At 39.2% G+C, this 23,038-nt stretch overlaps 1 protein-coding gene across 3 annotated transcripts in view; it reads right to left on the bottom strand.

Moving 5' to 3' along the window:
* Positions 16,568-23,038, bottom strand: part of MCM8 (minichromosome maintenance 8 homologous recombination repair factor) — a 57,549-nt gene continuing 51,078 nt past the window's right edge. For 2 of the 3 annotated variants that reach the window (XM_018057373.1, XM_005688176.3), the window contains exons 18-19: positions 18,517-18,706; positions 16,568-17,708 (exon numbers count right to left, since the gene is read on the bottom strand). In XM_018057373.1, coding sequence (XP_017912862.1) covers positions 17,616-17,708; positions 18,517-18,706 — 283 coding nt within the window. In that variant the 3' untranslated portion in view covers positions 16,568-17,615. Of the gene's footprint in view, positions 17,709-18,516; positions 18,707-23,038 lie in introns of those variants that run through there. The other variant, XR_001919020.1, reaches the window with a different exon arrangement.

Genomic DNA, 23,038 nt, shown 5'->3' with positions numbered 1-23,038 from the left:
ATTATAATAATAGTTAATAGAACTCATTATACTAATCGTTCTTTTAATTTGTTTTTTGTTTTCAAATTGTTTGTGCTTTGTGTCTCCTTGCTGCACTGAGTCATGGTCAGTGTAACTGGCTGCATTACTTATATCCTGTCTAATTTATAAGAGTGTTATCTTTTATAGTACTCAGTGTGTAACCAGGCCTGCAACAAAACTGACATGGCTAAACATCTTTAGAAAATAGATCACATTTATAATATAAAGTCGTCATAATAGTGTGATTCTAGGTGTCTCCTGGATCCAGTCCTTGGGGTCGCAATGAGTGGGACATGACAAAATCTAGAGAATCTCTATTAATGGGGTCCAGTCCAAAATTTAGGACCTAGAGTGACATATCAAGAATCTGGGATGAACCTTCCAGCTCTTTGGGAAAAGCTTTGATTGTGAAATGTCTCCCAAATATTAGTCAAATTCCTTACCAAGCGTGGAGGACCTTAAAATGTAATCAGTGTTTATAGCCCTCCAGTGTAAGCTGGTGAGTCCTGAGGAAACTCCAGGAGAAAAATACCTGACATCTAGCAGCTATCAGACTGCAGCCACATCCTGTGGTGAGCCCTGAGGACACTTGAGATATGGGATACAGGCTCCCACAAAGCTGGGGTACATATTGAGGAAATGATTTCTGTGAGCCCAGATTCTTGCATCTTCCCATACACAGAAAAGTGCTAAATTGCTTAAATTGATGTGCTGCCTCCCAAGTTTGAAGTCCTCAAAATTCCTGCCAAATAAAATATAACTCTTAACTTTTAAGTTGTAAATATTTTTTAATTCTGCAGGTGTAAATGAGACACTTGCGATATACAAATAAAGCAAGCAACATTTTTTTTTTTCGGCTGCACTGGGTCTTCATTGCAGTGCAAGAGCTTCTCACCATGGAGGTTTCTCTTGTGGCACAAAGGCTCAGTAGTTGTGGCACACAGGCTTACTTGCTTCACAGCATATGGAGTCTTCCTGGACTAGGGATTGAACCATGCTCCCTGTACTGGCAGACAGATTACTCTCCACTGCACCACCAGGCTAGTCCAAGAAGCAATATTTGGAACATTGGCACTGATGGCAGACATGCCCAGAGAGATCCATATGACAAGACACAACAGGAAACGATTAGAACGGTCATTGCTTCTTTTTCCACAAGATTGTGAAATGGTCGTTGACAGTGGGAAATGGTTACAGAGAAGAACTGACTCTATGTTGGATCTGTTTTTTCACTTTAACCTTTCCTCCTCATTGCTTTTGTTTACTAAAAGGATACTGTCCACACATAATGGTCAACTTGGGGAACCCTGCCCTCTGCTTGAATGTTAAACCAAAATGCCTTATTCAGGACCTTGTTTACATGTGAATGGCTACAGGAGAGAAGAAATTAATACATACCCTCCCCGAGGCTAGCCATTCCAGGAGATATTGTAAGATTTGTTGTTGTTGTTTACTTGCTAAGTTATATCCAACTCTTTTTTGACCCCATGGACTGTAGCTTGTCAGGCTCCTCTATCCATGGGATTTTCCAGGCAGCAATACTGGAGTGGGTTTCCCTTTCCAGGGGATCTTCCTGACCCAGGAATCCAAGTCTCCTGCATTGACAGGTGGATTCTTTACTACTGAGCCATTGGGGAGGCCCATTTGTAAAATTGTTGTTGCTGTGCAGTCACTAAGCCGTGTTTTCATGGACTCCATTATGCCAGGCTTCCCTTGTTCTTCATTATTTCTTGGAGTTTGCTTAAAATCATGTCCACTGTGTGATGCTATCCATCCATTTCATCCTCTGTTGCCCCCTTCTCCTTCTGCCCTCAATCTTTCCCAGAATCAGGGTCTTTTCCAATGAGTTGGCTCTTCCCATCAGTGGCCAAGTATTGCAGATTCAGCATCAGTCCTTCCAGTGAATATTCAGGGTTGATTTCCTTTAGGATTGACTGGTTTGATCTCTTTGCAGTCCAACAGACTCTCAAGAATCTTCTCTAGCACCACAATTCACAATTCAAAGGTGTCAGTTCTTGGGTGCTCAGCCTTCTTTATGGTCCAAATCTCACATCCATACATGACTAGTGGAAAAACCATAGCTTAGAGTATATGGACCTTTGTAGGCAAAGTGGTGTCTCTGCTTTTTTATATGCTGTCTAGATTGGTCATAGCTTTCCTTCCAAGAAGTAAGCGTCTTTGAATTTCATGGCTGCAGTCACCATCTACAGTGATTTTGGAGCCCAAGGAAATAAAATCTATCTCTGCTTCTACTTTTTCCCCTTCTATTTTCCATGAAGTGATGGGACCATATGCCATGATCTTAGTTGTCTGAATGTTGAATTTTAAGCCAGCTTCTTCACTCTGCTATTTCACCCTCATTGAGAGGCTTTTTAGTTCCTCTTCACTTTCTGCCATTAAAGCAGTATCATCTGGGCATATCTGAGGTTGTTGATATTTCTCCCAGCAATCTTGATTCCAGCTTGAGCTTCATCCAGCCCAGCATTTCACGTGATGTATTCTGCAAGTATAGCCTTAACATACTCCTTTCCCAATTTTGAACCAGTTTATTGTTCCATGACTGGTTGTAACTGTTGCTTCTTGACCTGCATACAGGTTTCTCAGCAGACAGGTAAGGTGGTCTGGTATTCCATCTCTTTAAGAATGTTCAACAGTTTGTTGTGATCCACACAGTCAAAGGCTTTAGCACAGTCAATGAATGAAAAGTAGGTATTTTTCTGGAATTCCCTTGCTTTTTCCATGATCCTATGAATGTTGGCAATTTGATCTCTGGTTCCTCTGCCTCTTTGAAACCCAGCTTGTATGCCTGTAAGTTCTTGGTCCACATACTGCTGAAGCCTAGCTTGAGGGATCTTGAGCATTACCTTGCTAACATGTGAAATGACTACAGATGTACACTAGTGTGAACATTCTTCGGTATTGCCCTTCTTTGGGATTGGAATGAAAACTGACCTTTTCCAGTCATGTGGCCACTGCTGAGTTTTCCAAATTTGCTGACATATTGAGTGCTATACTTTACCAGCATCATCATTTAGGATTTGAAATAACTCAGCTAGAATTTCATCACCTCCACTAGCTTTGTTCATAGTAATGCTTCCTAAGGCCCACTTTAGAGAAGGAAATGGCAACCCACTCCAGTACTCTTGCCTGGAAAATCCCATGGACGGAGGAGCCTGGTAGGCTACAGTCCATGAGGTCGCAAAGAGTTGGACACGACTGAGCAACTTCACTCACTTCATACTTTATCACTGGAGAAGGAAATGGCAGCCCACTCCAGTATTCTTGCCTGGAGAATCCCATGGACAGAGGAGCCTGGTGGGCCATAGTCCATGGGGTCACAGAGAGTCGGACATGACTGAAGTGACTGACCACAAGGCCCATTTGCCTTCACTCTCCAGGATCTCTGAGTCTAGTTAAGTGACCAAACCATCGTAGTTATCCATGTCATTAAGACCTTTTTTATATAGTTCTTCTGTGTATTCTTCCCATGTGTTCTTAATCTCTTCTGCTTCTGTTAGATCCTTACCATGTCTGTCCTTTACTGTGCACATCTTTACATGAAATATTCCCTTGGTTTCTCCAGTTTTCTTGGAAAGATCTCCAGTCTTTCCCATTCTGTTGTTTTTCTCTATTTCTTTTCATTGTTCATTTAAGAAGGCCTTCTTATGTCTCCTTGCTAGTCTCTGGAACTCTGCATTCAGTTGGATATATTTTTGCCTTTCTCCTTTGCCTTTGGCCTCTCTTCTTTTGTCAGCTATTTGTAAGGCCTCTTTGTAAGACCACCACTTTGCCTTTTTGCATTTCTTTTTCTTTGGATAGTTCTGGTCACCACCTCCTGCACAATGTTATGAACCTCTGTGCATAGTTCTTCAGGCACTCTGTCTACCAGATCTAATCCCTTGAATTTGTCACCTCCACTGTAGAATCATAAGGGATTTGATTTAGGTCAGACCTGAATGGCCTAGTGGGTTTCCTTACCTTCTTCAATTTAAGTCTGAATTTTGCAAGGAGTTCATGCTTTGAGCCACGGTCAGCTCAAATCATGTTTTTGCTGACTGTATAGAGCTTCTCCATCTTTGGCTGCAAAGAATATAACCAATCTGATTTCAGTGTTGACCATCTGGTGATGTCCACGTGTAGAGTCATCTCTTTTGTTGTTGCAAGAGGGTGTTTGCTGTGACCAGTATGTTCTCTTGGCAAAACTCTGTTAGCCTTTGCCCTGCTTCATTTTGTACTCCAAGGCCATACTTGCCTGTTACTCCAGGCATCTCTTGACTTCCCACTTTTGCATTCCATTCCCCTATTATGAAAAGGACATCCTTTTTTGGTGTTAGTTCCACAAGGTCTTGTAGGTCTTCATAGAACCATTCAGGTTCTTTGGCATTAGTGGTTGGGGCAGAGACTTGAATTACATTGATACTGAATGATTTGCCATGGAAACGAACTGAGATCATTCTTAGTTTTTGAGATTATACCCCATGACTGCATTTCAGAGTCTTTTGTTGACATGAGGGCTACTCCATTTCTTCTAAGGGATTCTTGCCCACAGTAGTAGATATAATGGTCGTCTGAATTAAGTTCATTCATTCTTGTCCATTTTAGTTCACTGATTCCTAAGATGTCAATGTTCACTCTTGCCATCTCCCTCTTGACCACCTCCAATTTACCTTGACTTATGGACCTAACATTCCAGATTCCTACCCAGTAATCTTTATATCACTGGACTTTATTTTCACCACCAGACACGTCCACAACTGAATATTGTTTCTGCTTCAGCCCACCTCTCTTTCTGGAGCTGTTTCTCTACTCTTCCCCAGTAGAATATTGGACATCTACCTACCTGGGGGGTTCATCTTTCTAGATTAACCTTGGTTCCTAAATGCATGCATTCTAGATGTGGGAGAAACTGCACCATAAAGAAGCCATTGGCCTGGAGAAGATAATTTATCCTGTAGGACAGTACCCAGACTTGCTAGATATGATCAACTAGCTGGCAGCTTAGCAGATTTTCCATTTTTCATTCCAGTGTTTGCTAAGACCAGGTGCTCTTAGATGGTGGGGTACATGGTAAAAACAGTACCTAAGAACTTCAACCCATTGCCGTACTTTTTCAGTTGTAAAATGACTTCCTTAGTGAGAAATAATATGTGGGATATCCTGGTGGTAAATAAGTTCAGTAACGTCACATATGGCATTACTGAAAGAAGTAAGGCAGCAAGAAGAGACCTATCCAAAATAAGCTCATCCTACTTCCAGAGAGAACAAATTGCTACCCTTTTGGGGTCCAGTGTAACTGATCTGTCACTGAGTGGTAAGCTCATCCCCCTGAAGTTTGGTGCTGTGTTGTCTCAGATGAGCAGCTCTGTTGTCAAGTTAGACCCTCAGCAATGGTGAAGTCTAGGTCAGTTTTGTTAAAGGGATACTCATGTTGTTGAGCAGATGCCTAACTGCAACCCCTGGTCACATATGGCTAGAGGAAGAGACTAGCTGACATCCGTTTGGCTGTGAAGCTCTGTTGGTGCACATTCAGGAGGATACAGGTGTTCTCAAACTCAGGAGTACATTCTGAGAAGCTTTTTCACAAGCCTCTTCCCCAGACTGACTTTCATGCATTCAGCAAGTATTTATTGAGTGCCTGTGAATGCAAGATACTGTTATAGGAACAGAGAGCTTTAAAGTGAAGATAATAGTTTAAAGTCCTTGTCCCCATGGGACTTACATTCTAGTGGGATAAAGAAACAGACATAAACAAGATGAATAAACTATGTAGTATATTAGATTGTCAACACAGAAGAAAGAAAGGGTTGATGGGAGTGCAATTCTAAACAGAATGCCAGGGAAGATGTCACTAAGAAGGTAATATTTGAATAATGACCCAAAGGAATTGAGGGGACGACCCATGTGGCCCTCTGGTTGAAAAGCATATCAGATTGGAGAAACAGCATATGCAAAGGCTCTTGGGTAAGAATGTGCCTGGTTTGTACAAGGACCAGCAAGACCAGTGTGACTGAAGCAGAGAGCATGAGGGAGGTGAGAACAGTAGTTGAAATTAGAGTATGAGTTAAGTGCAGGTACGACCAGCTTGTTTGTTATCTGTCCTGACTGGCTAATCCATATGATGTATGCTTGCAGTTGTACCCAGTGGGGAAAAATCCTTTTCTCAGTGTTCTTCAGAGCACTGCATTCTCCTTAGATTCCCTAATATGCCAGCAGATCACTTTTGGCTAGTGCCAGACTTAATGCAGAGCCATCTGTAAGCCAGGCTCAAATTGTTTCCCTCTCAGTCATCTAACTCCTACGTAAGGCCCCAGATACGGAAGGAGAGGGCAGTATGACAGGATCAGACACACTGGAAGTGCAAGTCACATTTCTGAAAATATACTGAGCCTTTGGGACCAACTTGGGCCTGTTCTTCCATATACAACTTTCACTTTATGATGGGTGCCGCCACACCCACTCAATGTTATGACTTGTGGATCAGAGAATACCTCTTAGTGTCCTGTGGCCAGTAGATGAGGGCTCAGTAGAAAGCCTGGAGCTGTTTCTGAAAAGGAGGTATAGTTATTTGCTGAAGAGTACCTGGCCTTATGCCAATTCAGGAAGCCTGTGTCATGATTGGCCTATGAGGACCTGCCTGGACCAGACTCTGTAATATGACACAGAAACTTAGGGCAGCAACATCACAAAGATGTTTGCACTGCAGCCTGGACCAACTAGAGAGCATTCTCTTGCTCTGAGCCTATTTGGGTCCTGGACCCAATTCCAGTGTGTGGGGTGGAATTTTCCCAAACCACCAAGCAAATCTCTGGACACGAGCTAGATGTCCTACAGTTTGACTCAGTTCTGACACTATCAACTTGAAGATAGTATCAGATTCTACATGTGAAGGGCTCAGTCCTGTAAAACTGCCCTCCACTTCAAATACAGATCCCAAACCCAGGTTATCTCTGCTTCTAATTGGCTGTACATCAGAGATTCCCACAAATCCCCTTGGTGGATTTCAGTAATTTGCTAGAGGACCTCACAGAACTTCAGAAACCCATTTACTCACTACAATAGTTATTTATTGTAAAAGGATGTAACTCAGGGACAGCCAGGTGGATGAGATGCATAGGGCAAGTTATGGTGGAAGGATGTGGAGCTTCTACACCCCTGCCCAAAAATCTCCACATGTTCACCAGCCCAGAAGCTCCCGAACCCTCTCCTTTTGGTCTTTAGTGGAGACTTCACTGTTGTTGTTCTTTAGTTGCTAAGTCAGGTCTGACTCTTTGCAACCCCATGGACTGTAGCTCGCCAGGTTCCTCTGTCCATGGGATTTTCCAGCAAGAACACTGGAGTGAGATGCGATTTCCTCCTCCGGGATCTTCTCTACTCAGGGATCAAACCCATGTCTCCTGTGTCTCCTGCATTGGCAGGTGGATTCTTTACCACTGAATCACCTGGGAAGTCTATACCCCTGCCTGACTATATCACCTCTTTTTACTCACCAGGGAAGGGGGGCGCAGTTCCTGAGGTGCCAGCCTACTGTTCCCCCTTTGCCTGGCAAAGTAATAAAGCTGCTCTTTCTCCTCCATAACTGTGTCTCCATATTTCTTTTTGGCATTGGTGCACAGAGAGGCAAGATTTTGGCAACACCACTGTAAGATGGATTTAGGCCTAACTTCATTTGTTACCTGATTCCCATAGCTCCACCCCACCCTCCATCCAACTGTAATCTACAATGATGTTCTGAATTTCCCAGGACTAGTGTTAGCTCATCAGTAATATATCAAAGTTTTTGTTTTAATTCTAGACATAAGAGCTATTTACATATTAATTTAAAATTTATGGCTTTATTGCTTTGTGATGAGAGATTATCAGCTAATATTTTTACTTTTGCAACTTCTATGCATATTTGAAAAGAAAGTATACTCTATCTCCAGGGTGCAGATTTTGATATTTATCAGTTGGATTCACCTCAATAATTATGTTACTCATTTCTTCCTTATTCTTTTTCATTAAAAAAAATGAAGTATACTTGACATATAATATTACATGAATTACAGGTGTACAACATAGTGACTCACAATTTTTAAAAGTTATATTCTATTTATAGGTACTACAAAATATTGGTTATATTCCCTATGTTGTACATACATCCTTGGGGCTTATTTATGCATAAGAGTTTGTACCTCTTAATTCCCTAACTCTATCTTCCCCCTCCTCACTGGTAACCATTAGTTTTTTTAATATCTTCCTTTTTTGTTGTGGCCACATTTCATTTTTTATATTCCACATATATGTGACACAGTATTTCACTTTCTCTGATTTACTTAATATTCTTGAAATCCATCCGTGTTGTTACAAATGGCAAAATTTCATTCTTTTTATGGCTAAGTAGTATTCCAGTGTGTGTGTATGTATTGAGATATTTGAATTAGTGGGGCATTTATATATACATATATATATATATATACATACATACATATATATATATATACATACATATATATATATATATACACATACATATATATATATATATAAATTCTCACACCCAGGATTGAAATTGCTGGGTTATGTGGTAGTTTTTTGAGACACCTCCATACTGTTTTCCATAGTGGCTGCACCAACTTACATTCCCCCACAACAGAGTATGAGGGTTCTCTTTTCTCCACATCCTTGCCAACATTTGTTGTGTTTTTTGATGGTAGCATTTCTGACAGGTGTGAGGTGATATATCACTGTGATTCTACATCTTGCATTTCTCTAATCATTAGCAATGATGAACATTCTTTCGTGTCCGTTGGCCATCTGTGTGTCTTCTTTGGAAAACTGTCATGTCTTATTCCCATTTTTTAATCTGATTGTATTTGTGCTGTTGGGTTGTATGTGTTGTTTCTATATGTTGGACACTAATCCCTATCAGTCATATCATTTGCAAATACTTTCTTCCATTCAGTACACTGTCTTTCTGTTTTGTCGATGGTTTCCTTTGCTATACAAAAGCTTTTAAGTTTAATTAGGTCCCCTTTAATACTGGGTTGGCCAAAAGGTTTGTTCATTTTTTTCCCTGTAAGATGGCTCTAGTAGCGCTTAGTTCTCTTTAACTTCATTCAAAACAATTCTGTTAGACTGTATTGTGACAGCTGTCATAATACAGCTGTGCAGGGCTTTTTTAAAAAATGGTGGATTTTTGTGTAGACATTTTAATGTTGAAGAGGGAAGAAAAAGGCAACATTTTCAGCATATTATGTTTTATTATTTCGAGAAAGATAAAAATGCAACTGAAATACAAAAAAAGATCTTTGCAGTGTATGGAGAAAGTGTTGTGATTGTCTGAACATGTCTAAAGTGGTTTGCAAGATTTCATGCTGGAGATTTGCTGGATGTGTGCCACAGTTGGGTAGACTAGTTGAAGTTGATAGCAATCAAATGGAGACATTAACATTGTTGAGACCAGTCAGCATCGTACCATGTGAGAGATGGGTAACATACTCAAAATAACCAGATCAAGCAAGGAAAATCATTTGCACCACCTTGGTTATTAAATTACTTTGATATTTGGATTCCACTGAAGTTGAGCAAAAAAAAACCAAAAAACCTTTCTTGACCGTATTTCTGCATGTGATTGTCTACTTGAACATAACGAAAATATTCCATTTTTAAAACGAATTGTGACAGGTGATGAAAAGTGTTTCTGCACAATAATGTGGAATGGAAGAGATCATGGGGCAAGTGAAATGAACCACCACCAACCACACCAAAGGTTGGTCTTCATCCAAAGAAAGTGATATATATACAGTGCTACTGGAAAGGAGTCTTCTATGAAAAATGGCAGAAGGTAGTGGAACAAAATTGTGAATACACAGAAAAGTAAAAGTTTAAGTTGAAAAAATGAAGTATGGCTAAGTTCGTTCACTGTTCACCTGAAACTATCACAACATTGTTTGTTAATTGCCTATACCCCAATAAAAATAAGAAGTTTAAAATAGCAACAAGAAAAAAAGAAATTTAAGTTTAAAAAAGTGAATATTTTGTTCAATAAAGTTCTTGGTGAAAATGAAAAATGTGTCTTTTATTCTTTTAAAAAACCGAAGGAATTTTTTGGCCAACCCAATCATTTGGGTTTTTATCTCCTTTGCTTTAGGAAACATGTCAGAAAAATAATACTGCTATGATTTATGTCAAAATGAACTGCCTGTGTTTCCTTCTAGGAGGTTTCTGGTCTTATCTTTACATCTTTAATCCCTTTTGAGTTCATTTTTGTATGTGATATTATTAGAGTTTGTCTGCTTATTCTTAATTTTTGTCCACTTGACTACCATGAACTGAGAGAAGCAAACCAGAATCTCTTACTAATGAGTTTCTTCATTTCCTAGTATCTCTTATAGTTTTGGCTTCCTATTGCTATTTGGCACATATCCATAATAATTATTATTATGAATTGCTCTGCCTAGACTTATATTTTCCTTTAATAAAGCCTTGCCTTTTCATCTCCTTTTATAGTAAGATGACACCCTTTCTTTCTTTTTGTATTTTTCTGGTATATCTTTGTCCATAGTTTTATTTTCGACTTTGTGTAATTGACTTTGTTTTAGGTATAACTTGCATCCAAGAGCTTGTTATTCCATCTGAAAGACTTTTGTTTCAATAGGTGAGTTTAGCCCATTTGCATTTATTGACTTGACATATTTGGGTTTAGGTTTACTTCTGTCATGAATATGATAGGCTTTTTTCTTAGTCCTAAAATCCACAATATAATGTTTTCTTGTTTTGCTTTGTATGTTTCTGTTCTAAAATTTGTGCCTGGGATTTATTTTAAACAGGAATAAGTTGACAGACATGAGACAACTGCCTTTGAGAGAATTTATTATTTATATTCCCCAAGAGAAAAGGGCAATACCATACCACAAAGGGCCACAGAGTGAATCACCAAGGCTGGTCAGGGGGCGGGAACAAAGGGAAATCCTAGGTGTTTATTGCTGTGGTGGTGGGAAGTGGTTAGGTGAGGACATCCCATATTGAGCAGGAAGTGAAACACAGTTATTGGTATTTGCGGTTGGAGGATTCATAATCAGAGAAAGCCAGATCCCAGGAGAGATGTAAACAGCTTTGGACATTAGTTTGGTCTTGTGATTAATGGATGCCAAATAGACAACAGAGGATCTAAGAAACACAGAAGAGTGTTTTCTGATAATTTAGATTTATATCATCTTTTTTCTATAATTTCATCTAATTATGAAAAATCAGATGAAAAATCATCTAAAATAATTTTATCATTTAACTTTTAAAACAGCATCTATTGTTTTCCCCTTTGAACAATGTATATTAACACGGTATATTTACACTACATCAGTTCAGTTCAGTTGCTGTTGTGTCCGACTCTTTGCAACTCCATGGACCGCAGCACACCAGGCCTCCCTGTCCAACACCAACTCCCAGAGTTTACCAAAACTCATGTCCATTGAGTCAGTGATGCCATCTAACCATCTCATCCTCTGTTGTACCCTTCTCCTCCTGCCTTCAATCTTTCCCAGCATCAGAGTCTTCAAATGAGTCAGCTCTTTGCATCCAGTGGCCAAAGTATTGGAGTTTCAGCTTCATCATCAGTCCTTTCAATGAACAGTCAGGATTGATCTCCTTTAGGATGGACTGGTTGGATCTCCTTGCAGTCCAAGGGACTCTCAAGAGTCTTCTCCAACACCATAGTTCAAAAGCATCAATTCTTCAGCATTCAGCTTTCTTTATAGTCCAACTCTCACACCCATACATGACCACTGGAAAAACCATAGCCCTCACTAGATGGAACTTTGTTGGCAAAGTAATGTCAATGCTTTTTAATATGCTGTCTAGTTTGGTCATAACTTTCCTTCCTAAGTGTCTTTTAATTTCATGGTTGCAGTCATCATCTGCAGTGATTTTGGAGCCCCCCAAACTAAAGTCTGACACTATTTTCACTGTTTCCCCATCTATTTGCCATGAAGTGATGGGACCAGATGCCATGATCTTAGTTTTTTGAATGTTGAGCTTTAAGCCAACTTTTTCACTCTCGTCTTTGACTTTCATCAAGAGGCTCTTTAATTCTTCACTTTCTTCCATAAGGGTGGTGTCATATGCACAGCTGAGGTTGATATTTCTCCCAGCAATCTTGATTCCAGCTTGTGCTTCATCCAAGTATATATTATAGAAACATATAGTGTATGTAAGATTTATACAATCTGAAGAGAACTCTTTCCAGTAATCTTGCCTAGAAAACCCCATGGATGGAGGAGCCTGGTAGGCTGCAGTCCATGGGGTTGCTAAGAGTCTGATATGATTGAGTGACTTCACTTTCACTTTTCACTTTCATGCACTGGAGAAGGAAATGGCACCCCACTCCAGTGTTCTTGCCTGGAGAATCCCAGGGACGAGGGAGCCTGGTCGGCTGCTGTCTATGGGGTCACGCAGAGTCGAACATGACTGAGGTGACTTAGCAGCAGCAGCATGGTGTATGTGTGTACTATGTATGTAATATATTTCCTCTTCCGTCTCATATCTATCACTTTATTTCATTTGATGTTATCTGTGCTAACTTTTGTAAAATGTGCTTTTATACTACTAATACCTTTTAACCCTCTATCCTACACATACATATTTACATCACTATCTACCTTCCTTTCTTAAAGTCAGAACTTAATAATTGCCTTTTTCTGTTTGTTTTAAATTTCCATTCATTTAATCTATTGTAAATTGTATTTTAAAAGATTCTCCAACAATTGTTCACACTTTAAATTCTTAGGAAGTATTTGTTGGCTTTAGTTAGAAGTTTTTTGAGGGGCAAATAACATCAGTAGTGGCTGACTTTGTGGCCCCATAGACTGTAGCCCACCAGGCTCCTCTGCCTATGGAATTTTCCAGGCAAGAATACTGGAGTGGGGTGCCATTTCCTACTCCAGGGGATCTTCCCAATCCAGGGATCGAACCCAAGTGTCTTGCGTCTCCTGCATTGGCAGGTGGATTATCACTAGCATTTATACATGAATGATAATTGTCTGGCAACCCAGTACCATTTGAACTCTCAACATATAGGAAAAAGGCTGGCTTTACTGGTGCTGCCTTCTCACCTAGAACCCAGAAAACTCCTCAGCATTCTAGGTAAGGGGCATATAACCTAGGCTTCTTCAGTCAGGCATTTCTAGATGAGATTTTTTTTGGGGGGTTTGGCAATTTAAGGAGGCCCCATGAAGAATCATTTCTTGCTGTTTTGGTGTGAGTGGTACCAACTTTCTGCAGAGACAGTGGGTTCCTTGTGTTCCTGGTACAGAAGTGGCATCCATGAGACATGGAGCAACAGAACCTTTCTCTCGTGCCTTGTGTGGCAGTGGGGTGGTAGCAGCTTCCTCTTCAGAACAATTTTAGAAATTGCTCTTTGAAGCTTATCCTTCAGCCTTTCAACAGTTCTGACAGCTAACCAAAATTCTTTCAAAACCCTCCTTTTTCTGCTTAAGCATCAGTTTCTTTTTCTGTCTGATAGTGTGCAAACCACAGTTCACGGGCCAAATCTGACCCACTACCTGTTATTGTTTAATGGATGAAAAAAAGTAAAGAGTATTTAGCATTCTAGACACATGAAAGTTTTATGAAATTCAAATTTCAGTGTCTATTAGTAAAGTTTTTTTTGCACACAGCTACACTCATTTGAGTGTTACAATGGCAGAGTTGAATAGTTGTGACAGGGTTTATATGGCCCAGAAAGCCTAAAATTTTTCCTATCTGGTCTTTTACAGAAAAAAAATTGACTCCAGATTTCCAACTAAGAAACTTGACCAAAATATCTGGGTATAAAATTCCTGTCAAAAAGATTTCTAGGTATTACTCTGTATACTTCAGTGATGAATGTTGCTTTGGAGAAATTTGAGGACAGCCAGATTTGTTTTCTCCTTCAAAGTGGCTTATCCAAACGACTTCTCATTTAACCTCTCCTTTTACTTCTTATACTTCAGCTAGGTCCAGAGAAGCTGCTGCTGTCATCGGTACACTCTATTCACACTATTGCAATGGTAGTTTTACTTTTTGCCCCAGTAGGAGTGCAAAGTATACTTTGAGAGATACTTTATTGCTTCATTCAGAAATCTTCAGTCATAGGCATTATCTCTGCCTCCTTCATGCAAGGCTGCCTGGAAACTTTTGGTGGATCTTCCTAGTGTTGGGGTTTGGGGGTCTCCGTTGTTTCCTAGTTCACAGAAGATGGACTATATACTTTTGTTCTTCAGTTTCCTCATTGCTTTTGAGCAACTTCCCAGGGAGAAATGAAGGAGAATGCCTCCTTCTTGTTACTAGAAAAACATTTTATTCTCTTGTTCTTTTTCTATATTCTTTTTAAAAATATTTTTGGCTGTGCTGGGTCTTCATTGTTGCGTGGGTTGCTGCAAGCAGAGGCTACTTTCTAGTTGTGGTGTGTGGGCTTCTAATTGAGGTGGCTTCTCTTGTTGCAGAGCATGGGCTCTAGGGCCTACAGGCTTCAGTAGCTGTGGCACCCTGGCTCTACAGCAGTTTCAATAATTGTGACACTTGGACTTAGCTGTTCTACAGCATGTGAGATCTTCCCAGATCAGGGATAGAACCCATTGTAAATGGTATAATCACCCACTTTATATTCATTGGAAGGACTGAGGCTGAAGCTCAATCTCCAATACTCTGGCCACCTGATGCAAAGAACTGACTCACTGGAAAAGACCTTGATACTGGGAAAGATAGAAGGCAGGAGGAGAAGGGGACAACAGAAGATGAGATGATTGGATGGCATCACTGACTCAATGGACTTGAGTTTGAGTAAGCTCTGGGAGTTGGTCATGGACAGGGAAACCTGGCGTGATGCAGTCCATGGGGTTACAGAGTCAGACACAACTGAGCGACTGAACTGAACTGAACCCACTTTATGTGTGTTCCTCACAGGGGTATGTAGTCAAAATCTGTTTTATATGCTAGGGCCATAGTGGTGAATAAAGCAGTCTTTCTCCTTGTGAAGCTGGAGAAAAGATGATTAATTGAGCCAGAATATGGAACTGGAAGTAATGAAAAGTAACCAGGTTTCAGATGTTATAAAGATAGTACTAAGAGGATTTGTTGATGGACTGATTAGGGGATAAGAGAAAATTAAGATAACGCCAACATTTTTGGCATAAGAAACCAGCAGGATAGTTACTAAACACTATAAAAAATTTCAGAACACCATGGCAAGAGGGAAGATGCAAATAGCTTGTCAAGAGGAAATAAAGGTCACATGCCAAAAATAAAAATGGCTTTGGATTTCCAAACAGCAACACTGAAAAGTAAAAGCAATAGAGCAATATCTAAAATTCTGAGTGAAGATGATTTCCAAACTAAAATTCTATGCCCAAAATGTCAGTCCAGGAATAAGGGTAGAATATATCTCATAAACCCTTCCTCAGGAAGCTATTAGAAAATGGATTCCACCAAAATGAGGGAGTAAAATGAGAAAGAGGGGCCAGGAAATGGGAGAGAAAATGAGAAGTCCCAGACAGATGTGTAGTTCAGATTGGAAAAAGCCAGAGAATTCCAGGAGAGGTCTTCAGTTAAAATAGGTTTTTTGGTTTATCTGCATATTCCGGGAGCAGACTTAGACTTGTAGTGGAGCCTTGGGTTCAAATTAGTGGTCGGTACATAGAAATCTAAGTAGTTGAAAAACAAATTATTAATTTTAATGGGAAAAAAGTAGTATACAAGGAAGGAAATGAATAATATTCAATAGACACAGTGACACTAAGACTATGTTCAGTTGTGTCCAACTCTTTACAACCCCATGGACTGCAGCACGCCAGGCTTCCCTGTCCATCACCAGCTCCTGGAGCTTGCTCAAACTCGTCCATCGATTTGGTGATGCCATCTAACCATCTCATCCTCTGTTGTCCCCGCCTTCTCCTGCTTTCAATCTTTCCCAGCATCAAGGTCTTTTCCAATGAATCAGTTCTTCGCATCAGGTGGCGAAAATATTGGAGTTTCAGCTTCAGCATCAGACCTTCCAATGAATATTCAGGACTGATTTCCTTTCAGATGGACTGGTTGGATCTCCTTGGAGTCCAAGGGACTCTCAAGAGTCTCCTCCAACACCACAGTTCAAAAGCATCAATTCTTCAGCACTCAGCTTTCTTTATAGTCCAACTCTCACATCCATACATGACTACTGGAAAAACCACAGCCTTCCCTAGATGGACCTTTGTTGGCAAAGTAATGTCAATGCTTTTTAATATGCTGTCTAGGTTGGTCACAGCTTTTCTTTCAAGGAGCAAGCGTCTTTTAATTTCATGGCTGCAGTCACCATCTGTAGTGATCTTGGAGCCCAAGAAAATATAAGTCTGTCACTGTTTCCATTGTTTCCCCATCTATTTGCCATGAAGTGACAGGACCAGATGCCATGATCTTAGTTTTTTGAATGTTGAGTTTCAAGCCAGCCTTTTCACTAGATTTAACTAAAAATTATGATATATAACTAAACTGGAAAGAAATGGGGAAGTGTATATGTATGTATATACATAGAAGGGTTTAAAAGAACTATATTCTGAGGTAGGTAAAACGTCAGTTTAATTTTTGGAACTGAAAACTCAAGAATGAGCATTACTATAGATAGATAACAAGAATTTACTGTGTAGCATAGGGAACTATATTCAGTATGTTATAATACACTATAATGGAAAATAGAAAAAAGAATATAATATACACATATATATGCATAACCAAATCACTTTGCTGTACACCTGGAACTAACACAGTATCAAGTATACTTTAAGGGAAAAAAAAAAAAAAAAGAATTAGCATTAGTAGCATGTCCTTTAGAAAAATGGAGGTAAATGGGAGAACAGTTGCGACTGAACAGAAAATTGGGGCATGTGGATGAGTGGAACAGAGGCTGCTATAGTCTTGCACAGCTGTTTAAATTTTTTCCATTAGCTACGATGTTAAGCTTAATATGTCAGTATATGGATGGACACTAGACTTTAGGTCAGGAGGAAATAGTATATACAGAAGTCTAATTACACATGAAGCTTATATCATGTTATAAATCAAAGTCGGTAAATAAAGCTAAGGGAATTCCCTGGCAGTCCAAATAGTTAGGACTCTATGCTTTCACTGCTAAGGCTCCAGGTTCAATCCCTGGTCAGTGAACTAAGGTCACAGCTAATAAAATAAAGAAAAAAATTAAATTTAAAAAAGTCAATATACAATATTTCCAAAATTTTGGGGAATTGAAAGTTGGCATCAATTTATTTCTATGAGATGCTCAATTTTGTGTGTCAGAACTATTTAAATATTTAAATGTAACCTTGTGACTGTTTACGCAGATGAACATTTGATATGCACAACCATAAAGTATTTATAAGAATAAAAGAAAGGTCAAAAACAAAACTATAAATAACTTCTAATTACATCATTTAGATAAAATGTAAAATATTTTTAGTCTTCTGGAGAAGTAAAAAATTAACACATGATTTTATCACTTCTTAAATTGGTTCAACTCTCTTTTCCTCTTACATGTGGGATGTCATTTTCAGAGAACAGTTTTTTTTTGCATATTCTTCACAACAAACCCAGGACAGCCTGGCTTGGTAGTCCTATTACATAGTTTGAAGTTGGTAAACCTTTGGGCCTTTTTTCAAGAGATAACCTTGGTCATTTAGTGATCCAATAAAATTTTCAAAATCAGCAACCTAGTAGAAAATAATAAAAGAGCCTGTTAAATATATGCAAAAAAATGTGATTTTTAAAATTAATCTCTCAAACAGTAATATACAATTGTCAAGTTTTTTGGGCAAATAAAATCATTTGTACTTCTTACAGAGAAAGCTGCTTACATACAAACCTTGGATTCTATAACACCTAGCTAATCAAAAATAACTCCAGTAGGCATAGAATCTTTTATATTTGTTTTAGCTTAGCTTCAAAATAAAAATTAGACTAACTTTTGAAATTGAATGAGCAATTTTCCATACAAACTGTTTTACATGTTTAAAGTGCTATTATGAATCCTGGAAAGAAAAAAAACCTAGAAAGTGCTATTATACCCATTTTCACTAAGACTGTTAAGTAGTTAGATCAAGTGGAATCATGTCCATGTAACAAATGAGAAAACTGAGGTTCAATGATGTGTAACATCACTTGCCCACACAGACTGTCAGAATAACATGGAAACTTGCTATGTTTCTCCTATCAAGATGTTGAAAACTCTTTTGAAAAGAAGTTTGAATTTTAGATAGAAACTGTTTTTTTTAAAGCTCTGAGCAACTAATTTTATATCTTAAATAAAACAAGCGTGTGTTTTAAATACTCCAAAACAGCCTATTTCATGACTTTAGTCTAAGTCTTTTGACGTTTAAAAGTTCTTCTTAAAGATTTTAAAATTTAAAAAATTAAAAAAAAATTAAAAAAAAAAAAGCTCAAAAAAAAAAGTTCTTCTATACTAATAAAGCCCTCCTGAAATTATTGTAAAAAGATTTACTAATTATTATTTTATCATACCTGAATGTTTAACTCTTTGGCAATCTGTTGAAGTTGATGAAACTGAAATAAATTATTGTAAGTTCTTTCGGCAATATTGTTGAGAGCAGAAATAAATCTTTTTGCTGCTGACCTGTTGCTCATTCCAGAACCATGCTGGGATCGTTCAAAATCTAGGTTCCCAAATTCATCAGAGTAAGTTCCTAACATGCTTATGGAAGGAAAGAAAAACAGTTACCCAGTGTGTTTCAGCTATAGAAATTTTTGTCCAAGTTATAAAAAGAAAATGTGGAAATAGCCCTGAGGCTCAGGTAACAAAGATTTAAACATGTATTTACTGAGTGGTGATTATGAATTAACTATGTATGGACTGGTCGGGGATAACAATATTTTGGACATAGCTACCACTTTTTAAGAAACTTCCTATTTTAGAAAGAGAAATACAAATGAATTTTTGCATAAAAATACAAAGTTGACAGGCTACAATATAAATACTTGGAACATTCTCTTTGATTCATGAAAAAAAAAAAAAACTAAACATACTAAATTTAGGCTTTCCTTGGTAAAGATGTCTTCTCAGCTCCTAGAGCAGCATCTGGCAAATAAAATGTGTTGGAAAATACTCTGGGGATGAAGTAGAAAGGTTCTGCTGATTTGCAGTAATGATGGTTAGATATTAAAGGATACACCTATTTCTCCAGCTCTTGCTGCTTTCTTCTTATTTTCACAATATCATCAGGGAAAGAAATACATAATTCACAGTGAATTTTAGCCAGAAGTCTGAAAGTACCAGTTAGAGCTTAGTCATCCTCTCTAGTCCAGCCCTGTTGCTGATTGCCTGCCCTTAATTCTCGGCTTATATATAATCTCACAGCCAGACTCAGAGGCAAAGATGGTATTTAATGAGTTACATAATCAAATATAAATTGGTCACTAGACAGTAGGCTTCCCATGGTAGAACAAAACAGGTGCAATTCCTGCCCTTAAGGAGCTTATAGTTACGGATTTAAAGGGTTATTAAAAACACAGCTTCATTTGTTCCCTGAATAGATAAGAGCCCACATGAAAGAGAATAAGCTGTACATACAGGAATGAGTCATCCAAATAAGACTGTAGTAACTAATAAAACAATTAGATGAATATGTGTATTCCCTAGAAATACAGCATAATTTTTTTTTATAATTAACTACTTTCCTATATTATTTGTTGTTTAATCACTAAGTTGTGTCACACTCTTTTGCAAGCTCATGGACTGCAGCCCGCCAGGGGAGCCTCGTGTACAGGCTCCTCTGTACATGAGATTTCCCAGGAAAGAATACTGGAGTTGGCATTTCCTTCTCCAAGAGATCTTCCTTTCATTGGCAGGTGGATTCTTTACCACTGAGCCACCAGGGAAGACCATACCATATAATTTACCATATTCTTATTTCTCATGGAACAGTTGTCACAAATGCTTTAGGCGACTATGTCAATTATAATAGCTAGTATACCTTAATTATATTTATTTACCAAGCACTGGTTTGCTCTCCTTGCATCAAACCAGTCAATCCTAAAGGAAATCAACCCTGAATATTCATTGGAAGGACTGATGCTGAAGCTAAAGCTCCAATACTTTGGCCACCTGATGAGAAGAGCCAACTCATTGGAAAAGACCCTGATACTGGGAAAGACTGAAGGCAGGAGGAGAAAGCGACAACAGAGAGCAAGATGGTTGGATGGTATCACTGACTCAGTGGACACTGAGTTTGAACAAGCTCCGGGAGAAGGTGGAGAGGGAACCCTGGTGTGCTGCAGTCCATAGGGTCACACAGTCGGACATGACTGAGCAAATGACCTGAACTGAACCATGTGTCCGATTTAGCCCTTCCAGCAATCCTATTCAGTTCAGTCACTCAGTCATGTCCGACTCTTTGGGACCCTATGAATCGCAGCATGCCAGGCCTCCCTGCCCATCACCAACTCCCAGAGTTCACTCAAACTCACCTCCATTGAGTCGGTGATGCCATCCAGCCATCTCATCCTCGGTCGTCCCTTTCTCCTCCTGCCCCCAATCCCTCCCAGCATCAGAGTCTTTTCCAATGAGTCAACTCTTCACATGAGGTGGCCAAAGTATTGGAGTTTCAGCTTTATCACCAGTCCTTCCAAAGAATACCCAGGACTGATCTCCTTTAGAATAGACTGGTTGGATCTTGCAGTCCAAGGGACTCTCAAGAGTCTTCTCCAACACCACAGTTCAAAAGCATCAATTCTTCAGCACTTAGCTTTCTTCACAGTCCAACTGTCACATCCATACATGACCACTGGAAAAACCATAGCCTTGACTAGACGGACCTTTGTTGGCAAAGTAATGTCTCTGCTTTTCAACATGCTATCTAGGTTGGTCACAACTTTCCTTCCAAGGAGTAAGTGTCTATTAAGTTCATGGCTGCGATCACCATCTGCAGTGATTCTGGAGCCCAAAAAAATAAAGTCTGACACTGTTTCCACTGTTTCCCATCTATTTTCCCATGAAGTGATGGGACCAGATGCCATGATCTTCGTTTTCTGAATCTTGAGCTTTAAGCCAACTTTTTCACTCTCCACTTTCACTTTCATCAAGAGGCTTTTTAGTTCCTCTTCACTTTCTGCCATAAGGGTGGTGTCATGTGCATATCTGAGGTTATTGATATTTCTCCTGGCAATCTTGATTCCAGCTTGTGCTTCTTCCAGTCCAGCGTTTCTCATGATGTACTCTGCATAGAAGTTAAATAAGCAGGGTGACAATATATAGCCTTGACGTACTCCTTTTCCTATTTGGAACCAGTCTGTTGTTCCATGTCCAGTTCTAACTGTTGCTTCCTGACCTGCATATAGGTTTCTCAAGAGGCAGGTCAGGTGGTCTGGTATTCCCATCTCTTTCAGAATTTTCCACAGTTTATTGTGATCCACACAGTCAAAGGCTTTGGCATAGTCAATAAAGCAGAAGTAGATGTTTTTCTGGAACTCTCTTGCTTTTTCCATGATCCAGCAGATGCTGCCAATTTGATCTCTGGTTCCTCTGCCTTTTCTAAAACCAGCTTGAACATCAGGGAGTTCACGGTTCACATATTGCTGAAGCCTGGCTTGGAGAATTTTGAGCATTACTTTACTAGCGTGTGAGATGAGTGCAATTGTGTGGTAGTTTGAACATTCTTTGGCAGTGCCTTTCTTTGAGATTGGAATAAAAACTGACCTTTTCCAGTTACTTGAGGATTATTATTATTTCCGTTTTACAGATAAAGATACAACATCTTCTAAGGTTAAGTGATTTGCCAAAGGTTACAAAGCTAATTAAGTGTCATATCTGGGATCTGAGTCTGAGCTACACTGCTTCAGATTTGAAGAAAAGTATGTAAAATGTTTGAGTTACTTTCCTTACACAGAAATAGCTCACAATGATCTCTCAACCTCTGAAAGTGGCTCTATTCTCTTCTACTTCCTAGTATATTTACAGAGAAAGCTTATATGAACTGTTGCCCATAAACATGGGGTTTTTATAGCTATGTGCTCTATGATGTACTGTCACCAGTTTAGATTTTTATTATTTAGGCTTCTGCTTCCCAGTTAAAATGTAATTTTACAGGTTCAAAACCACGTTAAAGACAAATATTCAAAGCTAAAGAGATGGAAACCCTGAAATGAAGACTTAATGAATGAAAAGTGATTACTAAAATCAACCTAAAAATCAATGTAGTTTATTTACTGAGAGCCTACTGTGTGCAAGGCATGAGTCTGGGCCCCGGGAATACAGCAGTTAAATGTGACAGATAACTGTCTTCTCTCACAGAGTTTAAACTAGGGACTGAAAGCATGTTAATTATAACAAAACAGATAATTCACAATCTAGTTTCAGTTGTGTTTAATTGGGTCTTGATCTCTACCATGGAAATAATGCTAGGTAATTCCAATCATTTGGAATCAAAGAAGAAAGAAGAAAGTGAAGTTGCTCAGTTGTGTCCGACTCTGCGGCCCCATGTAGCCCACCAGGCTCCTCTGTCTGTGGAATTTTCCAGGCAAGAGTACTGGAGTGGACTGCAATTTCCTTCTCTACATGGGGCCAATGAGTGCAATTGTGTGGTAGTTTGAGCATTCTTTGGCATTGCCTTTCTTTAAGACTGGAATGAAAACTGACCTGTTCCACAAGACCCGTTAAACCCTAGTACTGAGGCACGTAAAAGAGAAAATTGATAGTTCAAGCACAGTGTGATGCTCAACCAGTAAGATACTAAGATATAGAGGGTAAAAGTTAGCAACTGGTTGAAAGGGTTTTTTGTTGTTTAGCCACTCAGTCCTGTGGTCACTGCTGAGTCCTCCAATTTTGCTGGCATATGGAGTGCAGCACTTTCACAACATCATCTTTCAGGATTTGAAATAGCTCAGCTGGAATTCGATCATCTCCACTAGCTTTGTTCGTAGTGATGCTTCCTACGTCCCATTTGACTTCGCACTCCGGGATGTCTGGCTTTGGTTGAGTGATCACACCATTGTGTTTACCTGGGCCACTAAGATTTTTTTTTGTATAGTT

The sequence above is a fragment of the Capra hircus genome, chromosome 13 (assembly GCF_001704415.2).
Source record: "Capra hircus breed San Clemente chromosome 13, ASM170441v1, whole genome shotgun sequence".
NCBI classification, from domain to species: domain Eukaryota; kingdom Metazoa; phylum Chordata; class Mammalia; order Artiodactyla; family Bovidae; genus Capra; species Capra hircus.
This window is presented reverse-complemented; position numbering and strand designations above follow the sequence as displayed.